The sequence below is a fragment of the Hyaena hyaena genome, unplaced genomic scaffold, assembly GCF_003009895.1.
Source record: "Hyaena hyaena isolate Hyena2069 unplaced genomic scaffold, ASM300989v1 scaffold_272, whole genome shotgun sequence".
Classification (NCBI taxonomy): Eukaryota; Metazoa; Chordata; class Mammalia; order Carnivora; family Hyaenidae; genus Hyaena; species Hyaena hyaena.
The window spans coordinates 85,241-97,617 of NW_024080906.1; the positions used below are offsets into that span (position 1 = coordinate 85,241).

Here is a 12,377-nt window from a genome sequence, read left to right on the forward strand (position 1 = left end):
TATGAAAAAAAATTACTAAATGATACTTACTCATAAATCTTTGATTCTTCAACTATTCCAACCTGGTTTAATAATTTAAATGTAATAAAGCCATTTTTCATACTGTTATCCAGAACAGTTATACTGAGAACAAAATAATAGCCTACAAAAAAATATAGAATGCAATTCACATTATTATTATTTTCTACTTATTTTTGGTACCTATGCAGATATAGATGTATGTGTATGTATATATATGTGTGTGTATATATATATGTATGTGTGTGTGTGTGTGTGTGTGTGTGTATATATATATATGCATGTGTGGATGTGTAATCTAGGTACATATTATATATGCACATAATACTGAGAGGCATTTTGTACATGGGTAATATATTTTCCATGTTGTCAATTTTTACCTAGACTTGAAAATGAGGAATGAAAAAGCTTGCCAGAAAGTCATGAGTATGGTAAAGAGTTGGCCAAATAATTAAAGAATATTAACTGGTGTGCAAACCAAAAAAATTCATAATTTAGGTCAATGAAACAATTTTTTTCAGTAGCACACCTAAAGTAAATATGATACGTTTCCATATTTATCTGATGAACAGTCTTAGCTAAAATTGCTTGACAAATATAATTGCCAATTTCACTGTTTTTAGTAATGACTGTAAAATTAAGCATTTTTATATATACCAAACTTATAGTAGCTCTTATTAAAAATACCCAGCTAAAATATCTGTATACTGAAAACTATAAAACACTTATGAAAAAAACAGAAGAAGACACAAAGAAACGGAAAAACATTCCATGCTCTTGATTTGGAAAAACAAATATTGTTAAAATGTCAATATTACCCAAAGCAATCTACACATTCACTGCAACCCTTTATCAAAAGAACATGAGCATTCTTCACAGAGCTAGAACAATTCTAAAATTTGTATGGAACCAGAAAAGACCCCAAATAGCAAATGTAATTTTGAAAAAGAACATCAATGAAAGCGTCACAATTCCAGACTTTAGGCTGTATTACAAAGCTGTAATCATCAAGATAATATGGTACTGGCACAAAAATAGATATGGATCTATGGAAAAGAAAAAAATAATCCAGAAATGAACCCAAAAATGTAGGCCCAACTAATCTTTAACAAAGCAGGAAAGAATATCCAATGGAAAAAAGACAGTCTTTTAAGCAAATGGTGTTGGCAAAACTGGACAGCGACATGCAGAAGAATGAACCTGGACCACTTTCTTACACCATACACAAAAATAAATTCAAAATGGATGAAAGACCTATTTGTAAGACAGTAAACCATCAAAATTCTAGAGAAGAAAACAGTTTCTAGAGAAGAAACCTCTTTGACCTTGGCCACAGCAACTTCTTACTAGACATATCTCTGGAGGCAAGGGAAACAAAGGCAAAAAATGAACTATTGGGACTTCATTGAGATGAAAAGGTTTTGCACAGTGAAGAAAACAATAAGCAAAACTAAAAGGCAACTAAGAGAATAAGAGGAGATATTTGCAAATGAGATATCGGATAAAGGGTTAGTATCCAAGATCTATAAAGAACGTATCAAACTCAACACCCAAAAAACAAATAATCCAGTGAAGAAATGGGCAGAGGACATAAACAGACACTTGTCCAAAGAAGATGTCCAGATGGATAACAGACACATAAAAAGATGCTCAACATCATTCATCACCAGGGAAATACAAATCAAAACCATAATGAGATACCACCTCGCACCTGTCAAAATGGCTAAAATGAATAATTCAGGAAACAACAGATGTTGATGAGGATGCAGGAAAGGGAGAACCCTTCTGCACTGCTGGTGGGAATGCAAACTGATGTAGCCACTCAGGAAAACAGTATGGAGGTTCCTCAAAAAATTAACAACAGAACTATCTTATGACCCAGCAATTGCACTATTAGGAATTTTTCCAAAGGATACAAAAATGCTGACTCGAAGAGGAATGTGCACCCCAATGTTTAATGCAGCACTACTGACAATAGCCAAATTATGAAAAGTACCCAAATATCCGTCGACCGATGAATATATAATAAGATGTGGTATATAACATTTATGTATGTATGTATATGTGTATATATATGTATGTATACATATATGTGTATGCATGCATATGTATAAATGTATGTATGTATTATATATATATATATATATATATATAATGGAATTATTACTCAGTGTTCAAAAAGAATAAAATCTTGCCATTTGCAACAATGTTGATGGAACTAGAGTGAATTATGCTTAAGTGAAATAAGTCAGTCAGAGAAAGACAAGTATTATATGATTTCACTCATATGTGGAATTTAAGAAACCAACATAGGGAAAACATAGGGAGAGGAAAGAAAAAATAAGATAAAAACAAGAAGGGGGCAAATCATAACAGACTATAAAATACGGAGAACAAACTGAGGGTTGCTGAAGGAGTGTGGGGTGAGGGGATGGGCTAAATGGGTGATGGGCATTAAGGAGGACATCTGTCAGGAGGATGAGCACTGGGGGTTATATGTAAGTGATGAATCACTAAATTCTACTTCTGAAACCATTATTACATAATATGTTAAATAACTTAGGTTTAAATTTTAAAAAAGAAGAAGAAAAAAATGCCAGCTAAAAATTGATATAGTGTATCTTTCAGAGGCAAAGATATTGATCTCACTCCTATATTTAGTGTTGTCTGATCTATAAAGTTCTGACTCCTTGTGAGTTTTTTTTGTTTGTTTGTCTGTTTGTTTGTTTGTTAGTACAAGAATTTATTAAGGAATATGTAGCTCAAACAATCATTAAGGGCCAGAGAACAACGCTTAAGCAGAAACACTGCCCCAAAATCACAGGCCAGACTGCTTCAAGATTTCATTGTTACCACTTCCAAGCATGAGCTAGGAGGTTAGCTGAGAAAGGAAGTTTAAGATACTTTCATTTCTATGATTAGAAGAGAAAATAAAGGCAAAACGTAAGGAGGACTGAAGCCCTGGATCTCTACAGGACCTGGGAACTGGATTTAGCATGGCGACAGAGGCTGCATGTCAGCTTCCATGCACAGGAGACATGATGCTAAGTGAAGGAGCTGAAATGAAAGTCCCACACTGAGCCAGAGACCTTCATTCTCTGCTTTGTCATTCAAAGAGGAACTGGGAAAACTTCCTACTGGCTGTGTAGGGGTCTTAGATGGGGGAGTGGGGGTGGGGGGTGAGGAGGGGGATTGTTCCAAGACTAAATGAAACTCTAGGTAACATGAAATTTAAATTAGACTGCATCATGTGGTCAAGAACCTCCCATCACCTCCAAATTACATTAAAAATGCTCTGGGAATGCTACATAAACTCTGGGATACACAAAATCCAACTTGCTCTGAAGGGAGAATTTTGAAGGAGAGCTGACTGCTGAGAGTTTTCTATATTAAAAGAACACATGAGTCTTTATTTTGAAATAGCACAAATGTTTTTCTGTAATTTTTGAGAGACTTAAACGGACCATTGGGGCTAGAAAATGATTAACAATACACCATGAATAAATAGAGATAAAATAATTGATTAATTCAACCAGAAGAACACTATAGATTATCTGCAGAAAACAATTACACTAATAAATAAAAAAATAAATTTATCTGGAAAGAAAATTAATATCTTCAAAGGGCTCAGCAAAAATAACTCTCAATGTAGAATTCTATCTTGAACTAAATTTACATTCCAGAGTAAGGAAAAGATAAGGATATTTTCAAGGAAACAGACAAACTGGGAGAGACCACTAGTGAAAAGTCACTAAGGAGATATTTCAGTAAGATAAAAGTTAAACCCAAAAGGAAGAAGGGGGGGAGGGAAAACAGGGCCAGATAAAATGTACAAAACTAAAACTGGTAAATAAAGTGAGCATTTGATGTAATAACATTTATAATAAATACTAATTGTTAAACAACAAGTGAAATAAAATACTATAGAACATAATATTCAAGATGAAAAAAAAGACACAGATTCAATGGGTCTATGAGACAAACTGTTGTGACAGAATCAGATAAAATTGGGAGGCAGCATGAAATTTTATGTACAAAGCCAAAAAGAAGCAAGCCACCAGGAAAATATAAAAATCCTGAACTTTTATACATCTAAGAAGTCACAGCCTCAGAATAGAGCTAAAATCTAAACAATACAACTGCCTGCTCAAAATAAAAGATTTAAATAGGACTCAAATTCCAACATAATAGACAAATGCCCAAGATGTGATTGAAAATTGCTCCTTATACCAAGAACAAAGACAATCACAACTTTGGTAAGGAAGGACAATCAATTGATGCCAACACTGAGATGAATCGGATGCTAGGATTTATCTGACAAGGATTTCAAAGAAGTCATCATAAAAATGCTTCAAAGTGAGTCAGAGTCTCTTAAAAAACATGAATAGAAAAATCTGAGCAAAAAAAAAAAAAATAGAAACTGTAAAAGAAAATAAAATAGAAATTTACATAAGCAAAAACTACAGTAATATATATAAAACTCATTGCGTGTACCTGATAGTAAAGTAGATGATAAAAGATAGAAATCAGTGAATCTGAAGACAGATCAGTTGGGCACACAATTTCAGCAACATAGAGAAAAGAGACTGAGGGGGGAAAATGAACAGGGTCTCAGACACCTGTGGGACTAAAAGATGTAATGTCTGGGTTATCATCATATCAAGAAGAGAGAAAAGAGAGTGAGGCTGAAACAATATTCAAAGAAATTGAATGGCTGATGGCTTTCTAAATTTGGTGAAGGAAATTAATATGTAGATACAAGAAGCTGAGTGAACCTAAACAGGATACTAAACAAAGAATAAAAATTGAAAGAAGCAAAAGAAAAATGATGCATTACCTACAGGAGAACACCAATTTGAGTCACAGTGGATTTTTTACCTGATACCATGGAGGCCAACATTTTCCCTACATTATGTGGCCATTTTTCAAAGGTCAAAAGAAAGCTCAAACTTTTTTCAACCAAACTATCCTCTGAGAATACAGGAGAAATAAAGACATGTGCAGACAAAGAAAAACAAAGAATCTCTTATTAGCAGATCCATTCTTAAATATTGTAAGAAAGAATTTCTTCAAACAAGGGAGTTGAAATCATCTAAAAGCATCAAAAACAAAGAGAGAAAAATGGTAGGAGAATAAATATGCATACATACAATAGACTATACTTTTCCTCATGAGTTTTATAAACCATATTCGATAACTGAGACAAAAATTATCATGCAATCTGCAGCTACTCAAGACAATGATATTTAAAAGTGGAAAATGTAAAGAAACCTAAATGCAAGTCAAGTTCTCACATTTCACATAACATAGTAAAACGTCAATACCAGTAGACTGTGAAATTCACATGTGCATAATGTAATTGCGGCAGACCTCCCTAAATATATCCATGTTCTAATCTCTGGAACCTGTGCATATGTTTTAAACCAACAATTTAAGTTCCTGACTCAAGAAAACAGAAAAACAAAATAAATCCAAAGAAAGTAGGAAGAAGCAGGTAATAAAGAACAGCAAACAATGATATTAAATACAGAAAAACAAAACATAATGAATTAAGCAAAAAGCCATTCATTTGGGGAAAAAAATAGTAAAACTAATAGATAAATTTTTAGCAACACAGACAAAAATAAAGAGAAGATAAAAATTATCACCAACAGCAAAGAAATAGAAGAAATTACTACAGATTGTGTAGTTATCTAAAAAATAATAAAAACAACTTTATGCTCATAAATGCAAGGCCTTAGAATAAATGGATCAATTTCTTGAAGACCACAAACTATAAAAACTCAAACAAAATGTAGCTGATAATCTGAGTAGCACTGTAATTAATTAAAGAAATTAAATTGTGATTAAAAAACTCTCAAAAAAGAAATAATCAGGCCCCAATCGTTGTACTGGAAAATTCTATCAAATATTTAAAGAAGAATTCATGTCAATTTTGTACAATATATCCCAGAAACTCCAGTAGGAGAGAACACTTGCCAACTAATCTTATGAGGTTGTGTTACTCTTATATAAAGACAATATTATTCATATACCCAAACTGGATAGAGTAAAAAAGAAAACAAAAACTGATATAAATATATCTATGAATTTAGACACAAAGTCCACAACAAAATATTAGCAAATCAAATCCAACAGTTATTTTAAAAATATGCATTATGACCACGTGGTATTTATTGTAGGAATAAATGTAAGGCTATCTTACATTCTAGAATCATCAACGTAAACCAATATTTCAACAAATTAAAAAAAATCATATGATCATATCAATGATGAAGAAAAGCATTTGACAAACCCCAACACATTTATGAGAAAAATTGTTAGCAAAGTAGGAAAAGAATTACTTCAACTTTTATTTACAAAAATCTACAGGAAACATTATACTTAATGGTGAAAAACTGAATTCTTTTTCTAAGATTGGGAATAAAACAAGATATCCGCTCTTACCATTCTTATTTAATACAATACTAAAGTTCTAGCCACTGAAATATGTCAAGGAAAAGAAATAAAAGGTGTATAGATTAGAAAGGAAGAAATAAAAGTTTCTCTGTTTGCAGATGATAGATTTTACATACAAAACTCTAATAAATCTATTTTAAAAATTCAAGAAATAATAAGTGAATTTAGTAAGCCTCAAGAAACAAGCTCAAAACAAAATATTCTATCCTAATTCTATATACTAATAATAGACATGGGGATATTTAAAAATATTTGAAAATTTAAAATTGAAAAATATCACTTACCATCACTCAAAAAAATTAAAAAAAATAAAAAGGTATATCTGCAACAAAAGATACACAGGATCTACATGCTGAAAATTACCAAATACTGATGAAGGAAATCAAAGAATTAAAGTAAATGTAAAGAAATAACATGTATATGAATCAGAAGACTCAACACGGTATGGAGAGCAGTTCTACCTAATTTGATCATAGGTTTAATGCAATTACAATCAAAATCCCAGCCAAGGCTTTGTAGACGTAGACAACCTTATTTTAAATTTTTATTTAAAAGCAAATACCCTAGAATATCTAAAATTATTATGAAAAAGAAGAATGAAGAAATAATTATTCTATCTGATATTAACTCTTATTATAAAGCTTACATATTAATTACTACAACACCCATAATTAATAATGTGTGGTATAGGAAAGGGATAGACAGATAAATCAATGAAACAGGACAGAGGACAATATCTAGACCCAATAGAAATATGCTTAAGCAAATATGCTTAACTAATTTTTCATAAAGGTGCAAATGCATTTCAATAAACCAAGACAGCCTTTTCAACAAATGGTGCTGGAGCAAATGGGCATCCAAAGGCAAAAAAGAAATGAATCTCAACTTAAACCCCACATATTATACAAATATTAAATCAATAATGAATTACAGACTTAAAAGTAACACATAAAGCTCTAACACTTTTAGAAGAAAAAAAAATTCTAGGAGAAAATCTTCAAGATCTAGGGCTCTGCAGAGAATCAAAAGAATGAAATCTTGCCATTTGCAACAACACAGATGGAACTAGAGTGTATTTTGCTAAGTGAAGTAAGTCAGTCAGAGAAAGAAAAGTATCACATGATTTCACTCCAATGTGGAATTTAAGAATCAGAACAGATTAACATAGGGAAAGGGAAGCAAATATGAGATAAAAACAGAGAGGAAATAAACTATATGAGACTCTTAAATATAGAGCACAAACTGAGGGTTGCTGGGAGGGGGTGTTGGTGGAGGGATGGGCTAAATGGGCGATGGCATTAAGGAGGGCACTTGCTGGGATGAGCACTGGGAGTTATATGTAAATGATGTGTCACTAAATTCTACTCCTGAAATCATTTCTACACTATATGTTAACTAACTTGGGTTTAAATAAATAAATACTTTTGCCCTTGCCAAACCCTTGTAAGGAAAATGAAAAGAAAGTCAAATTACAGGATGGGAGAAAATGTTTGCAAACTAAACATCCAACAAGCACTACTGTGAAAATATATGATGAATGCTCAAAACTCAACACTTAAAAAAATCCAGTTAGTAAATGGGAAAAAGATATAAACACATATTTCACCAAAGGGGATATACAGAAAAGATATCCATTATTATCAACCATCAGGATAACAAAAATTAAAACCACAAAATGGCATCACTATTCACCTACAAGAATGAATAAGTTTTTAAATGATGAGAACACCAATTGTTTTGTGATTGTAAGAAATCAGAGAAATTAGATCACTCATACTTTGCTGAAGGGATTGCAAACGGGTACTGCACTCTGAAAAACACTTGGTCAATTTCTTATAAGGTTGATTAGCTTCTGAGTCAGGAAGTGCATTTCTTAGGCCTTTGGAGAAACAGAAACTTAAATTCACACAAAAACTTGTATATAAATGTTCATAGCAGCTTTATTCATAATAGCCAAGACTAAAAATATCCCTGATGTCCCTCAAGAGATGAACAATTAAACAAACTCTAGTACATATATACCATAGAATACGCCTCAGCAACAAAAAGGAATGATGGACAAACCTCCAGAGAATGCTGAGTGGAAAAAAAAGCCAATTAAAAGGTCACATATGAATGAGTCCCTTTATATAACATTTTCAAAATGACAAAATTTTATTTATTTTTTCTTTTATCATCTTTCTTTTTCTTTTTTTTAATTTAAATTTTGATTAGTTAACATACAATGCAATATTGGTTTCAGGAGTAGAATTCAGTGATTCACCACTTATATACAACACCCAGTGCTCATCACAAGTGCCCTTCTTAACATCCATCACTCATCTAGCCCATCCTACACCCCCCCTCCATCAACCTTCAGTTTGTTCTCTATCAAATGACAAAATTTTAGAAAAGCAGGACAGGATGGTATATATAGTTATAAAAGTATCACCCAAAGGATCCTTGTGGTAATGGAACTGTTCATTATTTTCACTGTGGTGACAGATACTAGCCTTAAATGTATGATTAAACTGTACATAGATACACATACATACACACAGAGGAGTGTCTGGGGAAATATGAATATTCTGGTAGTGATATTACATTATTATTATATTGTGTTGCAAAATGTTGACATTGAAGAAAACTGGATAAAGTGTACACAGGATCGCTCTGTATTTCTTGTATCTGCATTTGAATCTAAATTTAATTTAGTAAAAATTTTCATTAAATAATAGGCCTAATTCCAAATGATAGGACATAACACTAATATTTTAAAAATTAAGAAATATTTAAAAATTATGACATCTGAGAATTGATAATAACTGTGTCTGCAAAACATTAACACTAAAAGAGCTAAAGGTACTTTTATTTTTTATTTATTTATTTTTAAATGTTTATTTATTTTTGAGAGAGAGAAAGAAACAAGAGTACGAGCAGGGAAGGGGCAGAGACAGAGGGAGACACAGAATCCAAAGCAGGCTCCAGGCTCTGAGCTGTTGGCACAGAGCCCAAGGCCAGGCTCAAACTTATGAACTGTGAGATCATGACCTGAGCCCAAGTTGGATACTTAACCGACTGGCACTCCAAAAATACTTTTATATGAGAATCAATTTTAAATATTTATCCTTCAGTAACTTAGGTCAATGGCAGTGACTTGAAACTTCTCATAAGATTCTTCCTATAATAGGTTTTACCTTTATTTATAAACAGCTACCAGCTTTTCATCTTTAAACAGAATAATTTTTTAAATAGCTCCTCATAAATCTAATTATTTAATATATTTCTAAGAGATTCTCTCTTCATTAAATTTTCTCTTATCTAACTCTAAATATGTTGGGAAGATTATTATTTATTAGTTTAGTTTCAGTTCCCAAAGGACAGTAATGGTGTAGGCAGATGTCTTGAACTCTATAATCTGGTATATACTGACATATCTATAAAGGTGGGAAGGATAATCATGCTTTGGAGGAAAAGATTTGGAGGAAAAGAACAAAAAGCCTTCATTGTTTCTTTGGGAAAATACTGCCCAGAGCATATGTTCATTCTATCTAAAATATCAAGTCCTTATTTGAATTTGGCTCTAAAAATTACAGAGTTCCTTGAAGTTACATAATGAAATTGGAGTGGGAAGGAAGAACATTTTGGAGAAAATATGTTAGTATATAAAACTATTTGTTGATTTGTTAAAAACATTAACTTACTACAGAATGGTCTTGTGCCAGTAGTATCCAAAAACACAGTGGTCCTGAGAAATCTTTTTTCTTTTCTTTCTTTTAAAGCATTTTTCCATCGCTCAGCTTTATTACCTGAGATTTGAGAAAGAAAACATTAGAAACTAGACTTCTATAAATAGCACAAAAAGCTTTCAAATAACTAAGGGAACTAAAGAACTAATGTATTATAATGATAATTATAATAATACTTTATGGATTTTTGTAACTTAAAATGACTTTTCAAATAATTTTACATTCTATTTATTTTAATTACATAGTAACTCAAATTAAAGATTCACAAACAAATCTACTCCCTGGAAATCTTATCAGTGTTTATCATACTCTATATGGCTACAATCCATTTGTAGTGGTTTTTACTATTATATCATAAATTAATAATTTTATTTGTATCTCTTTTTAGTAAATTCAGCAGAATAAAATGATTAGATAAAATCAATACAGAATTTATTCCATGAGTAGAGCCCCCAATTCTCCTACATATACACACTAATACAGATACAGTATGTATGTCTGTACATTATACATATAACACATGAAGTATAGGTAGCATCTATATATACTACATATTATGTATATAATATGTATACTTCAGATATATACATTATTAGTTCATTTGAAATATTATCACACACACATATATATATTGAAAATGCTTCCCACTTTATGTATTTGTCTCTTCCCACACTCTACCTCTGAATTTGAAATTTGAATTAGTAGAAAGAACAGTGAATTGAGAATTAAGAAGTTTAACTCTAGCTCTCACTTGTGTCCTTACACAATCCTTATGCTCACACTGGGTCACAATTTTCTCATTTATATGGAAAAGCAATGGGACCAGAAAAGTAATCCCCAATGTGAGGTCTGAAGGTAAGGAATCCCACAAGATGTTTTCTGGACAGAAGGGGTCTACAAGAAAGTAAGTCTGACAAAGCCTGCATATTGCCTGTCTCTCCTAATAATTCTCTATACACATTAATATAAACCTCCTGCTAAAGAAGACTGCAGGAAGCTGTTTAATCAGCCTTTGTAATTGTTACCCATTTCCATTGAGCCCCTTTGTCTCTGGAAACATTTCTGGCAGATCCTAATCATGACACTGATCAGATGTTTATATGCTCGTGACATGCTTGGGGGTTGGTAATGATTTTGGAAAATCCTGAACAAACAACCTCCGAGATTCTTTCCATCTCTAACGTTCTATTTTTATGTGGATTTATTTTTCTCTATAATTTCCCACCAGCAGGCTGTAGTTATCAAAAGTTGGAATACTTAACTGCTCCTGCCAAGTTTTATAGATTTGGAAGGTGTGAACCATGTATGACTCATGTCTCCTTGCTAATAGCAAATGAAAAGCTAACTATGGTTTACACCTCTCCACCTGCTCCTAAGACTTTCCATAAAAATAAAAACCCTCAGTGCCACTAAGAATGCACAAGTCTCAAAAAAAAAAAAAAGTAGTCTTTTTTTTTGTGGAAATACAGATGGATGATAAATAGATAGGGAGAGTCCTCTGCAGAGCAAGAACAAAGATCATCATGAGACCACCAGATCTGAACAAAGAAAGGTAGTTGATTAAATTCCTCTCACTAAATACCTTAAAAAGTACTTAGTAGGAAAGAGACTATTTTGTCTGGCTGTTCCACAGACAGTTTTTCCATAAAATGCTAACACATTCATAAGTAAATAAAAAGCTTCCAGCAGAAAATACTAACAATCATGTTATTCATTTTCCACAAAATCTTATAGTCATCATAACAATCTTGCTTACCTAGCCTAGGACATGATTTTTCCTTGAAGTCATCACAGTCCACACATGAACCAGCTTGGAAATCTTTGTATGAAGGACAAGGAAATGAAATAAAATGGCAGGTTGTTTCCAAAGATGCCATGAACAAGTAAACAGCTCTCTGGTGATGGCATTTAATATATGCAATGCCTTAAGTGTTAAAAAAAAAAAAAAAAGCAAAAGAACTGTAGATGTATTAAACCAAGTTCAAGCAAACTAGAGAAAAATTAAAGGTTAAGTTCTACTCAATACCATGCACTTCTGAATATTAAAAAATGTTGCCTGATCACAATGCAGTTTTATCTCAAGCAGCTAAAGAGGCTGTCCCATTGAAACTGTAAATTTAATATGCTTTTACAGGAGATTTAAAAGATATTTTTCTAAAGAAATAATTACCA

General features: G+C 32.1%; 1 protein-coding gene across 4 annotated transcripts in view; it reads right to left on the reverse strand.

The window, feature by feature from the left end:
- The window catches only part of LIPI (lipase I), a 59,389-nt gene that overhangs the window by 18,722 nt on the left and 28,290 nt on the right, over positions 1-12,377 (reverse strand). For 2 of the 4 annotated variants that reach the window (XM_039245911.1, XM_039245909.1), the window contains 3 exons: positions 11,962-12,129; positions 10,161-10,265; positions 31-142 (listed from right to left, as the gene is read on the reverse strand). In XM_039245911.1, coding sequence (XP_039101842.1) covers positions 31-142; positions 10,161-10,265; positions 11,962-12,129 — 385 coding nt within the window. The remainder of the gene's footprint in view (positions 1-30; positions 143-10,160; positions 10,266-11,961; positions 12,130-12,377) is intronic. The other 2 variants (XM_039245910.1, XM_039245907.1) reach the window with 1 other exon arrangement.